A 26,164-nucleotide genomic window follows, 5' to 3' on the forward strand; every position below is an offset into this window, starting at 1 on the left:
TAAAACTGACGAAGAAGATGAAATACAAATAATGAGTTGTCATGCAACTGAAACATTCTCATGCTTATGAAAAAGGGCAACAATATTAGTTAAATTAAATTTAAACTAGCCTATATTTAATTATTTTTTTTAGCTGAAATGGCTTACAGGTACAGTTTTGATGCTAGTTGAAAATCTAAACAGAAACATAAGGATTTAAAGGGTGGTCTGAAATTTGAAACTGAGAGGTCATCCTTTCGTATTTGCAGAACTACACCGGATCCCTGAGGGGAAATTTTGGACATCCAGCAGCGGGTATACACAGTACACAAAAGTAACTAGGAAGGATAAGATAAAACAAAACTTGTGTATATAAAAAATGTATATAACAATTTGTATTTGTAAACAAATACAAAAAATACAAATACAATAAAATATATAAAGTACAAAAGTACAGTCAGTAGTGTGTAATGGAGGTGAACACAGAATGATGATATTTCAACTGTTATTAACACAATTTGTGTGTTGGTCTATATGTAATCAGTAATCACAATATAATAAAAAAGTCCACTGTTTAATTTTGTATCTGGTCGGTACAGCCCTGCTCTGATGCCAATGTTTTAACTGTATTTCTGTTTCTACAAAACAGGTTAAATGTGAATACACCGAAGTGTGAAGACTAGAACATACATCTTATTGAACAGCTGCTGGCCAGCAGCGAGATTGAAGGAAATTGTGGCTCCCCAGCTTATTTGCATTAGATGTATTAGATGTATTTACTGTAACAGTAAATTAACCCTTATTTATAAACAGAAATAAAAGCAATCTGAGGAGAAACACTTATTCTACTGTGGGGGGCGTGATATGCACATGGAAGTCAGATTCTGACAGAAAGATGTATATGCAATGTAACAAAGACATGAACATCGGTGCAGACTCTGGTCCAGACTTTCAGGTGTGAAAACGCCCCCAGTCTGCAATTATAAATTTGTTTTTTTCTAAATATAACAGCATTACACAAATAAGATCAGTCAGAGCATAAGTGAGACGACGTTTTTATTCGTTCACTGAATCAATACATAAAACTAGTACTGTAACCCAGTGAACCATGCTTATTATACAAACTCTCAAACCCCACAATGGTGGGAAACTTCATAATAAAGAAGACTCAGTATGAGTTTATCTTGTTCCACAAGCGAAGCAGCATTTCAGGAGAAGGTAACATGTCCTGATGAACAGTAATATCCTGTACAGTCTGATGAAAACCTCTGAGAGAGCTGCACTGAGTTCAGCTCGCATGCTCCGAAATTAAACTCTCCAAACATCTGAAAAAGAGAAAGACAGAGATCACATATATGAAATGAGAAGAAGAAACACTCCATCACTGTCATCATCTGAAATCTGACCTCCACTTTTAACCCATCGTGCAGTAACCAAACACATACAGTACGTGACCGTGAGCACACGTGCCTGTATGCAAACTATGTGAATGAATGCAAACAGTAAATTCTGGCAGGCTTCCCAGTAATTCAACACACCAGATACTGCTTCCACACAAACCATGCAGAGTATGTTAAAATGCTGGATCAGTTCCAGACTCTCTACATACATAAACACTACTTCGCTAAAAGCAAGTGTATGTTCTCTTCTGTCAGAGATTTCCACGAATTTCTCCTTTCAAAATGTGAATAAACAAGTCAACAGGATAATGACTGAACTGAACTGACTCTTACCGACATCATACAGTGGATCCTATGGCCTCCCTACCTAAAATAAATAGCACCACCCTCGCCATATAACTGACATTCACTAAATATAAAAACTTCAATTAATCTGCTTAATTATTACCTGTTTAATTAGGGTTCTAACGTAGGCTATTGTTTGAAGTATGATATAATAGCTACCCATAAGACATAGGGGTACAGTTTAAGTATATAAGAGTAGCAAACAAGTGCAATAAAGACATTGGACTCCCACACCTCCCCCACTCTACAGGCCCCTCAGTGTGACTGCCACACCTGTGCTGCCAGTAGTTACGCCACTGTGACTGAATCACAGTGTGAACAGTGTGTGATTGTTTGGGCTGTAAAAAACAACTTGTAATACTGTTGTACAGCCAGCAGGGGGTATTAGGCACAAGTCAAACACCGGTTTGCAACAGGAATGTAATTCTAGTGAGACCTGCACAACTTGTGTATGCTGGGTATGTATTTTCTGTGTAATGAGATTGTGCAATAGAATTTCTACGAAAACTATTTCACATTTCTGGACATTGCATGCAAAATAATATGACTGGATGTTTCTTAGACTCAGAAAATGTTTCAAAACAACCATTACTATTTCAAATTCTCACAGAAACGGTGAAAAAGGTGTACTTACTCTTTCATATTATTATCATCTGTCACCATCAATTATATTTAACAACAATTCCAACTAATTTTACAGTAATCAGTGTTAATATTGGATAATAGGCTAAAATATTTAACTGCAAGAGAAGGGAATGAAGACTTTAAGTGATGTTTTTATAAAGATGTTTTACATAAATATGTAAAAACCTTTTCTGACCCATAGTCCGACTCCTGTTGCAAAAATTCAAGCAATTCAGTTTGGTTTGATGGCTTGTGATTATCCATCTTCCTATTAATTACATTCCAGAGGTTTTTAATTTGGTAAAATCAAAGAAACGCATACTTTTTAAGTGGTCAAATTTTTTTCCAGAGCTGTATAAATAATGTATGGCAATTGCTGCATAGTTAAATAATTTGTGGTATTTTTCTACATGTATGTTTTTGTCCTGCTTCCACATTCATTGGAATGGTTAACTGGCCACTCTCTATAATGACACTGTAATTTAGTCTCTTGCTGCAAGATTTTGTGAAGGGCCCCCTCGAGAATGCAGATCTTTATTCAATGGTTTGATTCCCAGGACCAGCATCCATTGTTAAGGTGCCCTTGCTGAAGGCACCAAACCTCCCTGTATCCTTATCAGCACTAATCATTAAAATGTGTGTGTGTGTGTGTCTGTGTGTGTTTACTGACACAGATTAGGGTTTTAAGAGTGTGTTCAATCTTAACAGGTCTTACCTCCAGAACATTTCTGGCATCAAAAGCTTCTCGATCTTTCATATTCTGCCGTCCTGAGCCTCCTTTATCCTCCGCTGAGAAACAGAAAACTCCCCATTAATAACAGAAGAATTACAGATAGCTGCCACAACAGTACCACAACATTTTCCTTTTTTATTAGGGCTGGATAATACTAGCAAATATATAAAACAATATATTTCATAGTTACTCTAAGAGCTCTTGGTACAGGTCTGGCTTTGACCATAGTTCAGGCTATACCAGATGGACATTATAACATCACTGGCACTGTCACTTTGTCTTCACACCTGTATATATCACTAAGCTTATGCATCCATGTTGCACATTTTATTTTATTTTATATTTATATTTTATATTCTTTATTTACAATTAAAGATAATAGTAATATCACTATTACTACTGGTTCAGATATTGCTGTAGTGGAATTCATTACAGCACTATTACCTGCATAATATTTATGCTTCTTACCTCTTACATCTGCACATCATATGTTTCCTCTTAGTTCTATCTGATATAGTAAAAATATGATATATATTTCACAATACATAGTATTTATCATGTTTCTAAACACAGACAAAAAAATATCAGCAGTGGCATATGGAAGAGATGTGAATCACAGGCCATTGTATGATACAATATTAGCACAATACATTGCCCACTAAAACGATGATATGATATGACGATACTGTGATTCTGTTATACTCAATATATCATAAGACAGAACAACCAATATTCTTTACCACAGTTTTATCCTATTCATTTGATTAGCGCCTCCACGTGATTAATGAAGCAATAAATTTAGTAAGTCAAACAATTATGTTTTAATAAAAATTTAAATATTTGAAGCCATATATCAATAATATATTGCAGACAAAAACAATATTGTATATTGCAATATCAATTTTTTTTACCACTGTAAGTGGTAAATCCTTAGAAACTGCTATTTATACTTTTCATGAATAATTGTTATTACATTTTTCTGCGCATCATCCAATTAAACCAGATTTTTACACAAAATGTAAAGTGGGGTCAGTTTTAAGATATAAAAGTTAATCACAATACAAAAAAATTAAATCATATTGCCCAGTTCTTGTCAACACTGGTCCAAAACCAAATAAAACACTCTTTGTTTATAAGTAATATGTGGCAGTGGAAATGTAGCAGCTTTAGGAAGGTGAATGGATAACTGGGTTTATTCAGCGCTCTCAAAATGAAAACAGCACTGTTTCTCCTTAATGTCAACACAGATGCAGCCACCGCCACCACAACAACAACAAACGAACAAAACAAGCTACTTATTGAAACTGAGCCGTACATCGCAGCCGGTAAACACGACCCGGCTCCCTTTAGAAAGCAATGGGTCTGTTAGTGCTGCTGCTGCAGCGCTGGCCACCTTCCACTTACGCAGCTCAATGAGCTCTTTGTTACCGGCGCTGAAAAACACCCTGCCCTGCTCACAAAAACACTTAGTCACTAAAACGCACACACACACACACTCATCAAACCAGGATAACCAGGCAGAATAGCAGGAATGGGTTTAGCATCACCACTGCAGCAACTGCAGATAGTAGTAATTTTTAAGAATGTGGCTGTGCTGTCACTGCAGGTTATCTCTTCACTGTGGTATCTGGGTGGCGGCTATTAGATTTAAGACTGCTGACAGCTCTCAAGTGCAGAGTGAGGTCATGTATGTTTTTCTGTTGGATTCACTGAATCGCAAAAGAAGATGATTCCTTGAAAAGGAGACATCTGATTGTTTGAGCTTGTGCGCACATCCTGAAACATACTGACTAACTTTTAAACCAAGCACATTGAAGAAGCTGTGGGTTAGGAGCTTCTGAGGTTCAGAATGGTGCTATGAAATTAGCTGGTGTGATCTAAGTAACAGAACAAGTTGTGAAATGAAGAGGCTCGTTGGCCGTTAACAGGGATGTGTGTGTGGGTGTAGGAAGGTGCACAGAAAGCACATTCTGATTCAGTCTGCGTGGTACAGTCCGTAGAGTGTGTGGTACACTGTGTAGTGAAGGGCAGGTAATCAGATGATCAGATGTACTGGGTTAATGAATGCAGTCGGTCACACATACCTGAGGGATCCTTTCTGAACAGTGTGTTCATGACTGTGGCGTGAAGCTTCACTCTTTCCCACTCCCTCACCATCAATCCTGCTGCCACAAAATGCTCCACAAGCCTGTCTGCTATCTGCTGCAACCTGCACACAGAGATATATGCACATAAATGAAAATAATTTAATCTGTCAGATTAACTTGGTTTTTAGTAAAGACAATTTTATACATAAATATTATTAATTTGTCAGAATCTCTGATACATCAGCTCACAGACACCCTGTGCTGATCAACATCACCCTAGGAGTAATGAGGGGAAAGTGCACCATCTAACCACCCAGAGAGAGCAAGGCCAATTGTGCTCTCTCAGGGCTCTGGCAGTTGATGGTAAAGCTGCATGACCGGGATTTGAACCAGCGCTTTCCCTATCATAGTGGCAGCTCTTTTTAGGCATTTCTAATAGTCAATTCCTCTTGCAATTCTGGCTCAAAGTATATAAATATTGTAATACACATTTTAGTATGACATCTGCTCATTTGTTTCTACTATATTTTAGAGCATTGCTGAGAGGATTTGATTTTATCCAGATTTCATTCAGGAAGATCATTACTGGGGTCAAGATGTTGGATAATCACCATTCCATGTCATCCCCAACTCATGACCAATCATCCCAAAAGTACTGGATGAAACACCACCGTTCCAGAGATTACCCCCTCATTAGGCTAGGTGAAAATAGATTAATGTTTACCCACTCCAAATAGTCCACATCTAACTGTAATACCTCTATACAGGGACAAAAGCTACATGTGTGTGCATTTGTACATCTGTAGCTGAATAATTAGCTGAATAATTAGCTAACCAAATAAGTAACAATAATGTAAACACGTTTGATAACATGTACAAGATATATGCAGCAGTTGTAGACTTTTCTTATTAACCATGTTTCCAAACAATTGTAGGCTGATTGTAGGAGAGATGTATTTCTTACTTGTCAGATCCATCCTGAGGGCTGACCTTAGCGTATAAGACATCCACCATAGAGGGGTCATCATTCATGTACTCAATCCCTCGTACCTCCAGAGCTAAAGGTTTTCCTTCTGTTGTGTCCCTGAACACACAATGGAATTTTTGTATAAGATACAAATATTTACCATATATTAAAAAGTATCATCTCTTCATCAGTCATGAGAACAGCAATTCTAATATCAGCACAATTATCTTCTTCTCACAGCCTCTAACTACTGTGGACAGTGTACAACATACAGAGAGTTGGTATATTACATTTAATCCTAAAATCAATCAAGCTTATATTAATGCCCAGACTCTAATAAAAAATAATATCCATATTGACCATGTTATTGGGTATACAATGTGACACAATCAGCATTATGAAAAGAGACTGTGTCTGAGACATGCACCTGATGAAATCCTGACACTGCTGCAGCAGCTCACATGCTCGCATCACTTCCTGTTCATTCAGCAGGGCAAGAGTTCCTATGGTGAGATGCAGTTTGGCTGGATTTTGAAAGATAGTATCATCTACTCCTCCATCCTACAGATTAGAGAAAGAGATTTTAGTAGTTACTAAAATATATCCTTAAAATATACATTCAGAATAACCAATTATCATTTTACTTGTGATCTTAGCTATGTTTGGACCATGGTTAATTCTAACTTCCAATATATACACAAGGCAGCACAAACCGAAATTGTGAAGAAACAACAATCAAAAGTGTAATATTATTTTAATATGGCTTTTACTCTATCACTTTAATCACTGTTGTCAGGCAAAAAACACAGACAAAATCAATTGGTAGATTGGACTGCAAGAATGGAGATCATGCTCTATATTTATACATCAAAATACATTCCATTCATTTATATCTATACTTTATAATATACTTAAAATTCACACCTGGTCTGGAGCTAAATCACCTTAATCATTGCTATTCTATTAATATTAGCCTGTTTTACATTTTGCTACACTACAATCCCACTACAAATACACTGCTATATTGTTGCTAAATGTTTTGAGTTTTCAAACCCATCTAGAGAGTCATTTCAAGAAAAGCTAGTAACAACAAATCTGGCTACATTTTGTACAAACCCACAGTTAATTATTTTTATAAATTTAGTTATTAACTAATATTTTGCTGTCACAGTTCTTGGTATATTCTCACATGCTCTGGTCCACAGCTTTTTGAGATTTTTTATCATGGCCCTTTATTTGGCGGAGATTTTAAAATACTGGCACACTGGTAAAACATGATTAAACTACTGATAGTACTATACAGTCTGCTGGCCCACCTGAGAACAGTGCTCCAATACTTCCTCCTTAAAGCGCTGGAAGCCCTCCTGGACCTGAGGGTGGTTCAGAGCGAAGGAAAGGAAGTGAGTGAATGGCTGCTTCCTGCGGAAGCTCTCTATCAAGACCTCAACACGAGTTAGAGCAGATGCCACTGCAGACTTCTGAGGTCCTGTGATCACTGCAAAACCGCAAAACACACAGATGCACCTCAGTCAGAACAGACAGAACATACTGTACAAACCACTAACCGAATGTATTCCACCATATGACAATATACCACCCAGACACAACCGCATCGCTCAGTACGTGTCAACATCAGGTTGAACATTCTGTGATGCTGAACAAACAGTGTCTGAGTGCAACATCTGCACCATCTACATGCACTGCACGTTATAAACCGGAAACATTTATTTAGCTTTAACTGAAGAGTAAAATATTGAATGAAAGCAACATCCGACCTATCTGTCCCTCCACTCCTTGTTTGGGAATGCTGATGGAAGTTTTAGTGTCTGATTCCAGACGTTTACGTGTTTCTCCTTTCTTTCCAATGATGTACCTAAACAAACACAAAATCAAAATGCAAAACATGTCGTTTAAATACTTGAAAAATAACAAGAGTTGCAACGTTTTTTGGTGAAATATGCTGAAATTCAAACATGACAGTATAACAGTGAATAATAACTGACTTGTAAAGAACACTTGGAACATCAATGGCACATCGAAATCCCTTTTCTGTCTGTTCAATGTTGTTAGTGTCACAAGGCTCATCCATGCACTGGTCAGTAACTGAAAAAGCAGAATAATTAGGATTAAAATGTATTACTGGGAATTCCATTCAGCAATGGGACAGTGGACAGTTCAAATAATAAACTATCATTATTGTATTGTATCACAATATTATTTTCTTTTGTTCAATGCTGCGTTGATTTTCAAAAGCACAGTATTGATATTTAATCATTAGTTTACATGTAAAGATTGGTGACATTTTATTGTTGTTTAAACCCATATCATATATAGCAGTGATTGCATAAAAAGTGTAATTTTCAAAGAGAAGTCCGAGCAGAGAGTAAAGTTTTTTCCTTATTTTTGGGTCCACAAACCTGGTCCAGAGTATGAAAAATCCTCTTCTTCTTCATCCTCATAATGCTCCTCTTTAATGAGATTTTTTCTGTAAATCCTTCCATTGATGTTAATCAGTGCTGGCCGCAAAATGTCCATTGTTACCTAGATCTAAAACTGAATAAACACTTAATTTACCAACATTTTAATAGTTATATTCAAGAACCATAAATATACATCCTGGATAGACAATAGACAACACATGACCAATTCCATGTAATTCCACATATCTACACAGCAATTCTGTCTATTAAAAAGTAGGTCTGGACAATATGGTGAAAATGACCAGGATATGTGCAGTTCTTTATAGTTTAATTTTATATATAATATCTAAAATTCGAGATTTGACTAGTAACAATATTATTATTGATATCTAAAACTGGAGTACAGAGGAGATACAGTATCAGTCAAAAGTTTGGACACACCTTTTAATTCTTTTTTTTTTCTTTATTTCATTGATTTTCTACATAGAACATTAATATTAAAGACATCAAAACAGTTTAAGGACACATATGAAATTATGTAGCCTCAAAAATTCCCTAACCTAAAGCTAACTTAAATGGTTGATTTAGGATGAGCTGGAGCAGAGCGTGAAGGAAAAACTGAGAAAACTTTTGTTCAGCACCACCAGGAAATCCTCCATTCCAGGTGACTCCACCCCATGAAGCCCCTGAGAAAAAAACAAGAGTGTGCAGATCTGTCCTCAAAGCTAAATGCACTACTTAGGAGAATCTAAAGTATAAAACATTCTGTTTTTACACTTTGACAATGTAAAAAATAATGTGAAGAAGAAAAACATACTGAATAAAAAGAGGTGTGTTCAAACTTTTGACTGGTACGGTATCTGGACTGACAATTCCTACTATTAAAAATATACTGATACATCTCCAAAAATTGAAGATCATTTCAAAATGTGAAACTCATATATAGATATATTACACACAGTGATCTATTTAATTTATTTTATTGTTCATGATTATGGCTTACAGCCAATGAAAACCCAAAAATTAGTGAAAATAAGAATATTATTTTTCTATAGAATATGAGTTTCATATTTTTAGCTAAATTACTGAAAAATTTGGGTAAACATGCACGTTTTTGAGATGCACTAGAAGATGATTATAGATCTTTAAGTGGAGATTTATTAGTAGAAATAGTGTCAGGGCTCTAGGTATCACTTTAGTCAGTTTAGACTAAAGCAATTTGCCATCTGGGGGCAGCTGAAATGTGCAGTACCAAACTCCAGAACTAGGATCTAGGTTAGCTAAGTTTGCAAAGACTGTATTGGGTGATAAACAAAACCAAACCACCGACAAGCTATCACCATATCATACAGCAGGTGGTGGAAATGATACTTTCTGCACGATATGAAACCCTGTGTAGGTTTCCGGGCATGCCTGTGATGATGTACATGGCCAACTTCTTATCTGATCATAACAGTCTGTTCTGGAACATTTTGACCGAGACTTGGATTAGTTTTGCTGGTTGTTTGTTTGATGTGGAGGTGGAGTCTTCTGTCTTTAGCTGACCTAGGTGACAGTTTTCACACAACAGTAGTACAGAGTGTTTAACGCATTCAGTGGCTGCTAAAGTATTAATTAGAGGTTAATAGCTTATTTAGTTAACTCCTTCACTTTACTGAAACTGAAACACAGTCAGTGGACTGTCAGCTAGCTAAGCTAACCCAGCTAAGCTAAGCTAACTAAGCTAAGTGCAATATGTAATTAACACCACCTAATAAAGCAACAGCAGCCAATATATCTAACATTTACCGCACTCGCGCATAAATCTACATTCATTCTAATAGTTAAAAAGTATAATGAGTTGTTCAGAACTAGAGAAATACGAACAATTAGCTTAGCATTAGCATTAAATACCTTCCACAAGCTGACAACTGGAGACGGGTCTGTCTGTAGAGACGCGGTTAACGTATTCTGCGCATGCGTGGACAATTGCTTTTTTTATTGAAATAAAGTTCACGTAAACAATTTAATAAAGAACAAAACATAACATACATAAACATATATAAGAAATGGGGGACACTTAATCATACATTTACATACAAAAATGTTTTTTAATACTGCTTGTCTATTTATTTATTTTTTTCTATTTATTGTTACGCCAATACCAATATTATTCCAATATCATCATGTGTTTCTACTCCAAACACACCTGATACAAATAATCTGCTCATTAACAGTCCATTAAAATGAGCCTATTAAAGCATGAACAGCACTAAAAAGTGCAGGGCAGTGGAACTTAATACATTAATTAGCTATAATAATTATAAGGACAAAATATCACTCATCTGCCTAATTCAACCTCGAATTTGAGTATTTTAATAATACATGATAAACAACATAAAGAGACTTAAACTGAGCATAATAACTTTATTAAGACAATTAAATAGTAACAATCGCCTTGTCCTACTGCGCATGCGCTGCCACTTTCCTGAAACTGCTGCAACAGTATATGGCTCCGGATAAACTCCACACCGGTAGATGGCGCTAAGTGGGTAAACTCCGCTAATACGAGAAGAAGCACAAACAGCTCGCAACTCATAAGGTATAAATATATTTTTTATAATATGAAATACTACTTAATATATTAATGACACGATTCGTGTAATAGTATGTTTGTTTCTGCAGCTCATATGCTCTAGAAGCAGAGGGTGAACTATTAACTAACACTACAAAAGCGGCTACAAAAACACCTAGTGATCAAACCAGGTTAGCTTTAGCTAGTTAGCTCCATACTAACCAAACAATAGCTAAATAAATAAACGTAGCAAGTTACGTCTTTATAGCGAGTTATTCAGCTACTACTAAAAAAAAGATTTGCTCCGTTTTATGCCGTATTTCAATGTGCAGCTAGCTGATACCACAACTAGGATCTTCCTTAGCTGTGCACAACGTTAAATAAACAAGCTAGCTAGAGACCCTGATACCAAACAACATTAAATAAACGTTAGTTAATGTTTTGGTTGCATTAACCTATATCTTGTAAGGTTGTTGATGGAAAACAAACTTGAAACAACATTTATTTAACCTTTAATAGGCATCATCGTTTCAGACGTCTGATCAAAGTTAATTTTTAAGGATTTGAAAGGTTGGGGCTCTGAATCTACACTAGTTAATGCTTTTAAGTTAAAGGTGCTCCCCACAAATAATGATATTAATAATGTAGTAAATAAGTTATTTAAATGTCCTTTTCTACACTGCAAGGCCAACACAGTATAAACTAGAACACAATTATACATTATACAAGATATATATATTTAATGTAACCTATGTTAAGTTACATTACCATACATACAGACCCATAACATTAAATCAGTGTTGAATCAACGCAAAAATCTATGTGTACCAATAAATCAGTTCTGATGTCTGAGATCAATGTAGGTATACTGCATTAACAATGGAAATACAAATACAGCTAATGTTAGCATTAGTAGGGTTTATAACATTAACACCATGGACAGGTAAAGTGAAATTTTGGAGTAATCAACTAATCAGAAAAACAATTAGCAGGTTAGTTGACTAAACTAATCACGAGTTGCAGCCCTTCTCCCAACTAGGGATGCACTAGTGTGGGAATTCTGGGCCGATGCTGAAATCTGATATTACACATGTACAAACTTGTAGCTGGCGATATACACATGCATAATTCACAGATTTATAATTTATATATAGAAAAATATATAAAATATGCATGTGTTTATCACTTTGAAATTTTGGCCATATCGACTGATGCTGATGATTAAAACCAGACAAAGCCTTTATCAGCCAATAAGTCCATAATATCATATGTCACCACTCCAAACACACCGGATCCAACTAATCAGCTCATTAACAGTCTATTAAACCAGGAACAGCACTAAAATGTGCAGGGCAGCGGGGTCTACTGGTCAATCTGTTAATTTGATTCGTGAACACCCTTACTTCTAAACCTGGCTAAAGAAATACAGATGGTTCTGCTCTAATGATTTGTTGCCATATACCACAGAACACCATCAGAGATGTTGAGGGGCCCGTGCCTCGAATGCCTAGATCTGTTCAGGTGCCACAATCTTAAATCTGTTATAATATTATCAAACATTATATTTCTTGTACAATTACATTACAGCCTTAGCTTTTTCCTAGTCCTGGAATCCCAGGAAGGACTTTGTTAGTTTCTGTAGCTTTTTGGGAGCAGCTAGTGTGCAGTGTAGGGGTAATCCAGGCTATGTTTAGAATTAGCAAAAGTGATGTTACAGCACTGCAAAACAACAAATAACCATTTCCTCTATTTGTTTATTTTGTAAAATTGAATAGGCTGTTTTTTGTGCATTACTACTGATGCTTTCTAATGTAAATTACCTCCATTGTCATTGTCTCCGCTGTTCCTCATTTAGAAAGCAGTCAGGCTGAGACTGAGCTTTTTGTCCTTTAAGATTAAGTGTGAATAAACATGTGTGAAGCACTATATTACAAATACAAAGCATTGAAAGCTTGACGTGCACCTTTAACATTGACATTTACATTTATGGTATATCTTATCCTGAGAGATTTTTATTTTAGTCATGTTAGACAAGGAGGCAAATGTCGTGTTTGGAGTCTTATCCGAGGTTCAACTCCACTGTTTGTTGCCAGGCAAAATGGGTATGCTTGAGTAGGGTAACTTTTAAAAACAAAACTGAGTTGTGCATCCCTGGTGTAGCATACTGTTCCTGTCTAGCTTGGGTATCAAACCCTAGTCTGTCACAGGGAAAGCAGTGTTGTTCACTATTACACTGTACCAATCACTATCAAATTGCTCAATCTCAAAAATGCTAGGATTTTTTATCGTATATGTATGTAGGTTTTTTACCATTGTAAAAACATGTTATCTTGGGTCTAAAACTGTTTTAGATTATTTCTTTAACTTTTGTTTTCAGGCCCCCCGGGTGTGGACACGGCACCAGGCCAAATGGCCGCTTCATCTTCCTCCTCCTCAGCAGGTGGTGTGAGTGGCAGCTCTGTTACTGGATCTGGCTTCAGTGCATCAGAGCTCATTCCTCCCAGAAAAGTTCTCTACACATATCCCAAAGGAGCGGGAGAGATGATGGAAGGTCTGCCAAATGCTGCATCTGTTTTATTTTAAAGTTTTAAAATTTAGAAAACTAACATCACCTCCTCATCACTTTTACAAGTCACAAGTTCAAATGTGTCCATTAATTAAAATTATTAAAATAACTGTATAAAAGTGCTGTGGGGAAAAATGATAATTAAATTATTTAGCAGTAAGGTTTAGTTGTGGCCTGCAGACAGTCAGTTGTTTGTTAATCAAGTTTTAGTCATCTCTAATAATAAAGATGATTAAATATTCATCCTCTTATATAAAAGGTTATTGCAAGGTCTGGGCTAACGGGAAGAGTCACTGTGCCTGAATGGCCTCAGTTCTTTTATTTTTGACTCCAGGATGCCTCCAGTTTCTGGGTCATTTGCCTACATGGGGACGTGCGTTTCCACCAGCCTGCCCCCTGCTCTGTGTGCCCACAGTCAGACAGCCCCTGTCAGTCTTTGGCTTCCAGAATGAACAGGAACCATTAATGAGGGTTTAAAACCCATCTGTCCCCTACTCCCAGTTCCACCACCTCTTTCAGCACATGCTCCAGTTAATGTGATTAGCTGAGTTTGGGCTGGGTAACAGTGATTAGGGGGCAGCAGTGGGTGCAAACAAGGGAAATGCAGGCAGAGAGAAAAGTCATGATCGATACTTTTGTTTGTTTGTTGGTCAGATGTTCGTGTAGAATGATGTAGTCTGTCTCTCTTTCTGTCTGTCTGCCTGCCAGTGAGGTTTGGCCCATATCTACTCTTGCCCATCTGATTATGGCACTAATATGCTTTCAATGGCAGTTGACTGTTATGTAATGGTGTTTTGCCACTCTGTTTTCTATTGATAATTATTCTGGACTGGAAAACAATTACACACCCTATTTCGTTCCAATACACAAATCCAAAGGCTATAACAGTTACGTACAAAGGCCTTTTCTGATTATCTGTTTTACATAGTGTATATATTTTCTCTTATGTGTACTAGTTAGGCTGTATATTTGATCACAAAAGGCCTACAATTAAATGTTAATATTTAACAATATTCATCACACTGTTACTGCTAGGAAGAAGTGATATTCTACTGTATTTCCTAGCAGTATTGTTAGCTAACTTAACATCCTTCTGCATTTACAAGCAAGTCTGGATTTTAAACAGTCTGCCCTCATTTATCCCCTACCAAAAGTGCTTATAGATTCTTCCAGCTTCTTCCATCTTTAGATGTTGATTTTCCTAGTTTTAAACCCAGGAAAAAACGCATTACTGTAGGACATGTTTAAATATACACTGTGTAAATGTGCAAAAATGTCTTGCTCTTTTTTTTCTTTCAGATGGCTCAGACAGATTTTTGTGCGAATCAGTGTTCAGTTACCAAGTGGCATCAACTCTTAAGCAGGTGAAGCATGGTAAGGGACACTTTTTTGTTTTTCTGATTGCTATGTTGTATACAATGAAAAGTGAAAGCACATATTTAATCAGTTCACTTATTCTATTATTACCATTGGCATTTAAAGAGAATGTACAGGATCTCAGGCTAGGGCTGAGCGATATGGTACAAAAAATACAATGTTTGAAGATGTATCACAAAATTATATGATATTGATATATTGCCCACCTCCATCACAGGCTGGCTTTACACAGTGAACATGTTTGCAACTTTAATGGCTTGAAGCTCACATGTAACAAAACAAAGTGTCCATCAGCTTACTTGCATCTAGACTGAGCTCAGCTGTCTTAATTTTCTATCTATCTTATTAATGAAATGAGGCCCTTGTTAATCTACTCACAGTAAATCTTGTATAGGGTGAGTGGGTCATCATGGGTGTTCAGTATTAATTAACAAAGATGTAATAATGAACCAGAACGAATTCATTATTCTAGTAAAAAGGCACAGATAAATAAATAGACAAATAACACAGATTAAATATAGGTGTTTATAGATTTTTGTTGGTATGTATACATGTTTTCAAAACCTATAAGCTGCTGATTTGTAATTGAATGTGTTACATGAACTATGTTGTGCGATTGCATCTTGTTAGTTTGCATAAATTTTATAGTGTATACCAAACCTCAGAATCTTTAGTGCAGAATGCCCTTTAACTGCAAACTCTTTACGACTGCTGAATAATTGGTGGGTGTTTGTGTGTTCTCAGATCAGCAGGTATCTCGAATGGAGAAGCTTGCCAGCCTGGTGGAGGAGCTAGAGGCAGACGAGTGGAAATATAAACCTATTGAACAGTTACTGGGCTTTACAACTTCATAAATTACCTGTTTGTTTTTTCTTCATCATGTTGTCCTGTATTTATACAGATCCCCCCCCCCCCCCCCCCCTTTTTAATTCAGTGTGAGTATGGTAGCTGTGCTTTGCTACATTTGGGCTACATTCTTAAATCACACAGAGGGCTGTGTCAGTATTCTGACCATGTTACATGATTTTTTTTTTTTTAAATATACAAGAATGTCACTTTACAGATTTCAACAGCTTTACAGTTACCATCTCTTGAATTTTGCCTCCCATATTTTTTAATATTAATGATGTCTATAAAAATAAATTTGTCTTAACTTAAACGAATGTTTGTTGTTTTATGTTCATTTTACTTTTAAAGATATAGCAGATGGATGTTATATTTTTTTAACATGTAATATCAGATTTGCTCTTGGAATCTGCTTTTGCTTCTAACATGAGGACAGAAAATTTGCCAGTCAAAAAGTACCATTATAAGAAACCATTATAAGACTAAGAATTAAGAAGAAACCTGGAAGAAACATTACACTGCCCTGCAACATGACATGGTGCATTGTGTCACATGTCCTAGAACATGGCTCTTACCTGCTGGATATGTGTGTGTGGTCTCCTGAATTGAATGTGGATGTAATTTCTGTCAAAGTTGCTTGCCTGCTTACATGGACAATTCCAGCCAGACACCTCCAGTCTACGATACTTTATAGCATCTGTAAAGTAAATACCAGGAGTTATGGATTTATTGGTGTCAATTTCACAGAATTTTACAATCAGTATTTTTCACCACAGGTTTACCCTCTTCATTTGATTAGCCCCACTACATGGAGTTATGAAGCAGTAACTTTAGTATTTCAAATTGGGTGGATGTTTCAATATCCATATTTAAAGCCAAATATCATTAATCTATCACAAATGAAAAAGGTAAGCTGTATCAATATTTTGTCCCACCATTAATGCCTTCTATGACGTATACCCAGTACACATACATACATACAGTACACTGTAGATTTTCTTTGTTGACCCATGTTAAATGCCCAGAACAACTCCAGAAATGCAATGTCCCGTCCATCTGCCACCCACTATCAGACCTTAATCAAACTCATGATTCACCTCACCTTACCATTAAATTGAGCACGCTGGACAGTGTACAACTTATACAGGTGTGGCTTTTCCCCCCAAGCTCTCCCCTGATGTAACACTTCAACAGTTTTCACACTGCTATCCCATGACTTTTGGCATGTTATTGTATTAAGAATATTGCAAAAAGTTGTGAGCGCTGTGACTCTAAAAATGAATTGGAATCCATCCACAGCTGATGCCAGAAGAATTATTACCTTAATATGCAAAAAAGGCTTTACATTGTATAATTTAAGCATCTCTATTGCAACGTGTACATGTGCATTATTAACACAGCTGGATGTCCAGGAGTCAAGTCCTTCAGAATCATGGCGCAACATGGAACAACTACAATAAACAAACAAAGTGCAAACGTGTAACAAATGAGCAACATAAAACTATAACACTATAATAAATACAATACAACAGATGGGACAATTTAACAGACAGGGCAGTGCAGTACTGATATGGTACAATTAAATGTGCGTGGTGAGAACGTATTATAATGAAAAATTGAATTACTCAAATTAATCATGCTAAATCTTTATTAAAAGGAAAATTTAACAAATTCTCTATTTTCAGTTACATATCTATGAGAGACAGGCTGTGGTACACAGAGGGCATTATTAATATCATGATATGTTAGATGACTGACTTAGTCAATTAGTCTATCATTTAATATGGTGAAAAGTTCCATATTTTATAGACTGCATAAAAAAAATCGCAATAAATTTTGCACAACAAAATATTACAATGACCTTTTTTTTTCTACAGTATCATGCAGACCTACCATAAATCCTTTTTACTTTTTGTGCATATTTTACAGAGGACACTGTATTCATCACTTAACTCCAAAGCTTAAAAATCTCCCTTCAAAAGCTTTTAAACAAAAGGCACCAGTTTGTTTTTGTCTCCAGTCTATTGTGCAGGATCTAGCTTTAATATGCAGTATGGAGGAGCGAAGCCTGGGCTTTGTTTTTCCACACGCCTGCACAGTCGCTATTAATTTTAGTGCTGTGAACAGTGGGCTTCTCCTCCCCCTCACTGTGCGTATATGTGTGCGAGTATGTGTGTGTGTGTGTGTGTGTGTGTGTGTGTGTGTGTGAGAGAGAGAGAGAGAGAGAGAGAGAGAGAGAGAGAGAGAGAGAGAGAGAGAGAGAGAGAGAGAGAGAGAGAGAGAGAGAGAGAGAGAGAGAGAGAGAGAGAGAGAGAGAGAGAGAGAGAGAGAGAGAGAGAGAGAGAGAGAGAGAGAGAGAGAGAGAGAGCCCACAGCAGTTACTAAAGAAACAAGAGAAGACAAAGAGAGGGGGCTATGGTAAATAAAACCTACATTCTTTGTCCTGAGCTGAACATGCTGACAGACATAAGCAGTCACAGCAGATCAGATGATTCTGTTCAGAACAGGCTTTTAAAACACCAACACAACTTAACTCTGATTGGTTTATTTCATCATACTCAAATTTCAGACAAAAATTCATTCAAACCATTTAAATCCTCAGAAGAGCTGGCTGTGTTGTGTTGAGAGTGTGTTTTTCTCATGGAGTGGAGAACACACTTGTAAACTGACATTTGTTTAAAAGCCACTTCCTCGCTGAAGCTTACCATATGTGCTGTGTGGGACAGTGTGTTCAGATGGATGTTTTGCATCTGAATGAATGAAACCCCTCTGAATGTACAGAATGTACTGTTCTGCTCTGGGACTTATTGTCCACTCTCTATCCCATAGAAGGGCGTAGCTAACCCAACACAGTGAGCTGCAGGGTCCTAAAGCACATTGTACTGTACTAATATGCTCAGATCTGTCTTTTTTTTTTTTTTTTTTTACAGTTTTTGAGCAGTCTCAGCAATGGTTGAAAACTAAGGTCATCAACAGTTTAATATTATTTCTCTTAAAATTCTCTTTAAATTTCTTTTGTATTGATTTTATTTTCTACATCAAATAAACAAAATGTTTTACACTTATTATTTGATGCTGATAAGGTTCATAGAATTACTTAAAATGTGTTTTTTATACATACATATATATATATATATATATATATATATATATATATATAGTTTATTTTGATATATATATATATATATATATATATATATATATATATATATATATATATTTATTTATTTTTTTCAGAAGAAATATGCACAATGCTTGGTCTTAACTCAATGTTGTTGTGCATACTAGGCAATGTTAATTAAATGTTGTTTAAAGGTTGTTTTTCCATCATCAACATAAATAGATGCAATGCAACCAAAACTAAAAAAGCGGGTGGGTGCATTTGAACATGCAAATGGAAAATGACTAATTTAATGCATGTATATTGCATTTGTTAATATGTGCTTAAATTACACACACTGTTCTGGTTGATACTGGCTACCTGTGCAAGAGGTGAATAACTGATTTTGCAAAATGTTGAGTATAGTTTATTAACATTATTTGAGCTAAAGATAATGTTTATGGAGCAAAAAAAGAATGGCTGTTGGTTAAATATGATAAAAAACAGGTTAGTGTGACCTTGTAACATTACTGCTTTTCCTTAATGTTTAGCATACATTAAAAGTCTGGCACTCAAACACTTCACTAATTTTAGAAGCAATTAATATGCCAATAGATGTCTGACATTATATGATTAGTTTGTTTCATCAATTTCAAATTACAGACAAACATTATTAAAAATGTACATTTCTTCAGAATTGTAAGTGCTGGATGTGTTTTTCTGAAGTGGAGAACACACTCTGTAACTGACATTTGTGTACAAGCCACTCCCTCACTGTAGATTACCATATGTGCTGTATGGGACAGTGTGCACAGATGGATGTTTTGCATCATGAAAGAAACCCCTCTGAATGTACAGAATGTACTGTTCTGCTCTGGGACTTGCGTTTGTAACTGTAATCCATAAAAAGGAAATCTGTGTAAATACATTCTGAAAAACATCTCTCAAACCATAGTTAACCATAGGTCTTTATTTATTTTGGTGTGTTTTGGCACACATTAATATTTGCAATAATACAAAACAAGCATAGGTAACTAAGCTAATGTATAGTTAGGTCTGAATTGAAATCCAGTTGAATTAAAAATAAACGTATGTAAAATGTAGAAGGTTGCGTCCCATCTTGTTAACAGTATTAGTCTAGCATCTCCTAATGTATGCTAAAGAAGAACACGTCAGATACAAAACATGTCTTGGCGAGATTTTTTTGTATGTCCGGTTAGATTTTTTTATATATAATTTAAACAATGTCTCTACACAATATAATTAGGAGTACAAGATTGTTAAGCATTTTGATCTGGGGGTGAAAAAAAATTCAGGAGCCAAAGTCACATGGGATACTCGAAAACTATTTTTTTCTTTTATTTTATTTACTAAAACAGTGTTGTTTTTTCTTCTGTTGCCTTGGGGCAAAATCATGCAGTTAAACCAATATTTTCAATGCTGTTATGGTAAAGCAGCAGTTCTCCACCTAGTTATTATCCCAGTTATTCATATGACTCAGGTATTATGGAGCAGGGATGCACGTCTCTGGGATCAGGGCTGAGGACCACAATAGGACCACTATATCCGGATGGTATTAGTTTCTCAGGGGGACGTCTGTGAAAAATATTTTACACTTCTACTCAGTGATAAAACATTTGCATCCGGACTGCAATTTAAAATACAGGAGGACCAGTGAATTGTTTGGCTTTCTCGGTCATGTGACATCGCATTCAGTAGCTCCTCCATTTTCACTCGCTGTTGTGTTTACGTGGATCTCCATGGAAACGCGCCCAAACTGTAACTATGGTGCATGGCAGTGGATAAATAGCTATATATTTTATTAAATTTATTAAGATGTGAGTCTGGATGGGACTATGAATTACCTTACGACCAAAACAGCAAAAAACATGTACATGGAAGTTCCGGATGAGAATAAAATCACAAAGGACCCCCATAAAAGAGAAAATTACCCCAGGTCTTCCTGAGAAACTAATCCTGTCCGGATAGGGCTTATGTTAAAGTTTTTAAAGTGCAAAAAATCTCCAAAAACAAACAAGTTATGCCTTTTTAATTACTTTTATCTCAGCTAACATGAATTATATGATATCATATTACATCTTATACTAGGGATTATATGAACTGCTTGTGTTGTATTCCACAGCATACTAATGGTATGCACATTAGAAGCATGCTCTATGCTGTGCTATGTACTTGTTCAGTGTACACGTGCCAATGTATTTATTTTTTTCCTCTCAGTTCCTCACAGAGAACAGTTTGTCCAGCTCTCACGTGTACTCTCAACACATCTGTGCAGTCTGGCTACCTGCCAGCAACCTTCAACTCCTTCGCTGAGTGCACTTGAAAGGCCTATAGAAGGATGTATGTATGTGCTGCAGCGCTGCCTAACCTCAGTAGCTTGACAGCAAAACAAGCTGACAGTATCAGTGTTGACAATCCTGGTGATTTGATTCTATTAGTGTTATTTTGTATTTCATCCTTTAAGAAAACTCTATATCCATATCTACCCTTCTTTTGTCTACATATGGAAAAGTTTAGCATAGTAAATAACCTTGCTGTCGTGCAAAAACACTGTATTTCTATTTTGCTGGGGGTGATTTGTATCTACATCTTTTTGCATTTTGGACATAATGTGAATTTGCCAGATGTTCTTATAGTGTGTCCAAATTTCATGATGAATGGACAAATAGAATTGCTTCAAAATCTTATTTTCTTCTCCTGCACTGCAAAATAAAAAACATCTTAGCAAGTACAAAAATGTCCAATTATCCAGTATTTTTTATTCTGATATTATTATATTAATATTATAAGAATTAGTAACTTAACTTAAACCCACTTTTACTGATTTTAAGTAACTGTATCTACCAGAATTCTACCAGAAGTCTTATTGTATTAGCAGAACATGTTGCTTAGTTTTTTTTGTTAAGATATACAGCTTGAAACAAGAAAAATATCTGTCATACAGATACAGTTTGTAATAAGTTAAATAATCTTGAAATAAGAAAAAAACAGACATTTCCAAGTCCATTTAACTTGCTAAGATTTCATTTTTTGTGATGTGTTATTTAATGTCATTTAAATCTCATGTCTGAAATGGTCTTGAGACATTATACTACAAAGTAAGGGCATGATAACAACAATAATACACTATGCTGATGTCCTAGTCTAAAGTCTGAGAGGCTACGTAATGTCCCTGTGGTATGTTGGCAGGCTTCAGTGTTATTACTGAGTAAACTCTCGGACGCTTCCAAACTACCCGGTACTGGTTTATAGATTTGTTTATGTTCCAGGCAGGTCTGTTTAATCACAGCCTGGTCATCTAGGAACAGAATCAGAATTGAAAACAACATTAAACTAAACTCACACCTCAATATATAGACTTTATATAAAGCCATTATACCAAAACATAGCATTATGCCATGTCACATTGGTTAAAACTGAGTTCACTATTAAATATATTGCTTTTGCTTACTTTCAAGAACTACGTTACTAATATAACTGATTTTACTTTAAAAATTTAAACCACTTATCTCAAGCTGAACCTTATTTCTCATAGTGTCATCAGATAAATTGAGACTGCATACTGATACATTTAGGACCATGCAACATTGCATCATGCTGCACACTCAGTCCACAAGGGGTGCTATGCCTTGTTAGATCAATGACACTCTGGAGTAGCCATTAACTCAAGACCAAATGATTTATACACAGTGACTTAACATTGCATCACAGCCTGCTGTCCATAGTGCAACCTGTCCCTAATTTTGCATTACCAGCTAGAGGCTCTTCACCCTGCTGGAGTAACGCAGTGTACTGATAAGCAGGGTGACTTCTAAACTGAGTTTTATAGCACTAGGATGATTTTTTATGACACTTTTAAAAGTTACTGTTTTGTACAGAGAACTAAATTAGAGTATGTGACACTGAAGTCGCATGAGGTACATTTATAACACCAGTGTCCTGTTCCGTGTTTTAGTACTCTTTAGGGCAGACAGACTGGGTTGTAAAGGCAATGTATTGTCCAGAATGTTCCCTTCACCCATCCTCCTTCTCTCTGTCTGGGGGCCAAACAGCCCTTCTAAGGTTTTTAATGCTAGGCCTATATGTTAAAAATAGATGTATATGTGTGTACAGTATATCTTTGTTGTAGAGTTCTCAGAAATTGATTAGCAAATTAGGTCTAATAAACATCACCAGATGTAATCAAGCTTGTAATAAAGCTTCATAAATGATCAAACTCGTAAAATAGGCTTTTTAAGCAACTATACTATACTATATATACTATTAGATATAGTACTGTGATCAAGGTGTTTTCTATATTGTAATAAATGTGACTAAAGAACTATTAATTTAGGGGAACTGTGGAGGTCAAAACGAGATCTTGAATACCAAGAAAATTCAAGAAAATAATTTCTCATTTGCTGGTATAGCTGAAATTCAACTCCCCATACACCTGCAAAGCACCTGCATGATAGTTTGGCTGAGTCAAGAGAGTGGTGCATTGTTTCACTGTGTTTCAGGGCTGCTTGCACAAACAGAACCTTTATCATAAGAAACAAACCTTACCCACAAACTCTTCACAAAAACCCAACATCTGAGTAAGCTACAGAATGTCTACAGAAGCTGGGGGAGTTTTAGAAACAAGTGCAACTGTGTTTTGTGAAAAGAACACCCTGCCAGCTGTGAAGAATGAGGGAGGCTCTATAGCATTGCTTACAGAACGCTTTGTTGCAACTTTATTTCTAAAAGGTGCAAATGTCAACTATTTGCGAAAATGCTAATGCTGAATATCTGGATGCTGAATATCTGGATGTTCTACAACAGTATAATGATCCAAAGCAATACCCTAAAGCTACTTTCTCATTAATGTTTGCAAGATTGAACACACCATTGTCCACTCCAGTTGTCTGTAAGCTTGCGGGTCTATGGTTTTGCCCCAACTTGTCTTAGATATAGTTATTATTTAGAAGTTTATCTGTATTATTAAGAAACTGTAGGAAATAAGACTAAATGTAGTAAGTGCACTAAATCAAGTATAGCTAACTGTAAACTTATTACAGTTAAGACTTATTATCTTAAACAAAAGTGCCAACTTTATCATTCATGTTTGTAAGATTGAATAGCCTATTGTCCACTCCTGTTGTCTGCAAGCCTGTGAGTGTGTGGTTATGCCCCAACTTGTCATAAGTATATTTAGTTTTTAGTAGTTTATATGTATATTTTAGAAACTGCAGACTATAAGACTATTATTTAATTAACTACTTATTTACTTAAGCATTGTGCATTATGTTTCATTACTGTGTTTTTAATAGGATAGTTTAACTGTATTCTTTAGAAATTCCAGAATATGTGCTGTAAGTAAAATAGCACTAGTTACTGAAAAATAAATGCTAACTTTCTCATTAATGTTGAAGATTCAACACACTATTGTCCACTCCAGTTGTCTACCTGTGGATGTGTTTTCCCTCGTATTTTCCTGGATAAACCTACTTTTTAGTAGGTTTAGCTAAACTTTCTGTATTTTTAGTGCAGTACAGCCAAACAAAATAGGTTTCTCGAAGAAAAAGACTAACTTTCTCATTAATGTTTGCAAGATTGAACAAACTACTGTCCACTCCAGTTGTCTGCAAGCCTACGAGTGTGGTTATGCCCCAACTTGTCCTAGATATAGTTACTTTTTAGAAGTTTTTATGTATTGTTTAGAAACTGCAGACTATAAGACTAAGTGCAGTACTGTAAACATATTACAATAATTTCTTCTACAAAAAAATAGTCTTAGATATAGTTACTTTTTAGTAGTTTATCTGTAATTGTTTAGAAACTACAACACTAGTATTTATTTTACTACTTATTTAGTTAAGTATTGTGTATTATGTTTTATTACTGTGCTTGTAATAGGACAAAACAAGCAAAGAAATTGTATTTTGGACAAGGCTGCCCAAACCTTTGCATACAACAAACTATATGTAGGTGTGTATTTTAATATATGTAGCTAAACATTTCCTGCTTTTTCTAATAGTTTACCGGTATTATTAAGGAATTCCAGAATATGTACAGTAAGTACATTGTGCAGTATAGCCTACTGAAAACATATAATAACACATTTTTGAAATAAAATGCTAAGATAACTTAGTTAACTTTCCTATAAATGTTAAAGATTTAACACAGTTGTCCACTCCAGTTGGCTGTAAGCCTTTATGCAAGGGTTTTCCTCACTTTTTTCCTGGATAAATGTACTTTTTGTTAGTTTAATTGAGTTAGCTACATGTATTGTTAAATGCATTTGGTGCAGTATAGACCTGCTGCAAGCAAGAGCACAATACATTCTTGTACAAAAAAAGTTTTTTGTAGAAACAGGCTAACTTTCTCATGAATGTTTGCTGGATTAAACACGCTGTTGTCCACTCCAGTTGTCTGTAAGCCTAAAGATATGACGTTTTTCCACATTATATTCTGGATAAATGTACTTTTTAGTAGTTTAGTTAACTCTGGCTAAACTGTCTGTATTGTTTTGTACAGTAAGTGCAGTATAGCCAACTGTAAACATATAACAACACCTTTTTGAACAAAAATGCTAACTTAGGTAACTTTCCCATAATAAATACACTGTTGTTCACTTCAGTTGTCTATAAGCCTGGGGATGTGAGCTTTTTCCTCACTTTTTCCTGAATAATTGTACTTTTCCTGGATAAATGTACTTTTAGGTCGTTTAATTAAACTAGCTGAGCTATTTGTATTGTTTAGTGCAGTGTAGCTTATAGTAAATATATAACAATACCTTTTTGAACTTTCTCATTATTGTTGGAGTTGTCTTTAAACCTGTGGATGTGAGCTTTTCCTCCCTTTTTTCTTGGATAAATGTACTTTTTAGTAGTTTAGTTAACTCTAACTGTTAGCTAATCTCTCTGTATTGTTTAATGCAGTAGGTGCAGTACAGCCTACTGTAAACAACAACACAATACATTCTTGTGCAAAAATACGTTTTCTGAAGAAAAAGGCTAACTTTCTTATTAATGTTTGCAATTTTAAACACACCATTGTCCACTCCGGTTGTCTGTAAGCCTGCGGGGTGCGAGTTTTTGCCCCAACTTGTCCCACAGCGAGACAAAAGGCGGCTGGGCTGTTTTTCCTCTGCAGCCTTTCAGCCTGATGTTACCGGGCAGAGT

At 35.8% G+C, this 26,164-nt stretch overlaps 2 protein-coding genes across 4 annotated transcripts; one reads left to right on the forward strand and one right to left on the reverse strand.

Annotated features, from left to right (window-relative positions):
- Positions 1–1,018: 1,018 nt before the first annotated feature.
- On the reverse strand, positions 1,019–26,164 carry ascc1 (activating signal cointegrator 1 complex subunit 1). Of its 2 annotated transcripts, XM_022670356.2 has the most exons (11): positions 26,034–26,164; positions 16,474–16,595; positions 8,553–8,688; positions 8,139–8,238; positions 7,911–8,008; positions 7,452–7,630; positions 6,563–6,696; positions 6,133–6,252; positions 5,166–5,290; positions 3,064–3,137; positions 1,019–1,304 (listed from the first exon to the last, which is right to left on the reverse strand). In XM_022670356.2, exons 3-11 carry the CDS (start codon positions 8,668–8,670, stop codon positions 1,188–1,190), a joined length of 1,065 nt encoding a protein of 354 aa, XP_022526077.2. In that variant the 5' UTR covers positions 8,671–8,688; positions 16,474–16,595; positions 26,034–26,164; the 3' UTR covers positions 1,019–1,187. The 2 variants fall into 2 exon arrangements, with proteins under 2 accessions (XP_022526077.2, XP_007250188.3); XM_007250126.4 differs by lacking the exons at positions 16,474–16,595; positions 26,034–26,164 and adding an exon at positions 10,449–10,532.
- anapc16 (anaphase promoting complex subunit 16) lies at positions 11,045–16,211 on the forward strand. Of its 2 annotated transcripts, XM_007250124.4 has the most exons (4): positions 11,045–11,136; positions 13,487–13,660; positions 14,975–15,049; positions 15,797–16,211. In XM_007250124.4, exons 2-4 carry the CDS (start codon positions 13,519–13,521, stop codon positions 15,904–15,906), a joined length of 327 nt encoding a protein of 108 aa, XP_007250186.1. In that variant the 5' UTR covers positions 11,045–11,136; positions 13,487–13,518; the 3' UTR covers positions 15,907–16,211. The 2 variants fall into 2 exon arrangements, with proteins under 2 accessions (XP_007250186.1, XP_049320385.1); XM_049464428.1 differs by lacking the exon at positions 11,045–11,136 and having other exon boundaries at positions 13,468–13,660.

This window comes from Astyanax mexicanus, chromosome 15 (assembly GCF_023375975.1).
Source record: "Astyanax mexicanus isolate ESR-SI-001 chromosome 15, AstMex3_surface, whole genome shotgun sequence".
Lineage (NCBI taxonomy): Eukaryota > Metazoa > Chordata > Actinopteri > Characiformes > Acestrorhamphidae > Astyanax > Astyanax mexicanus.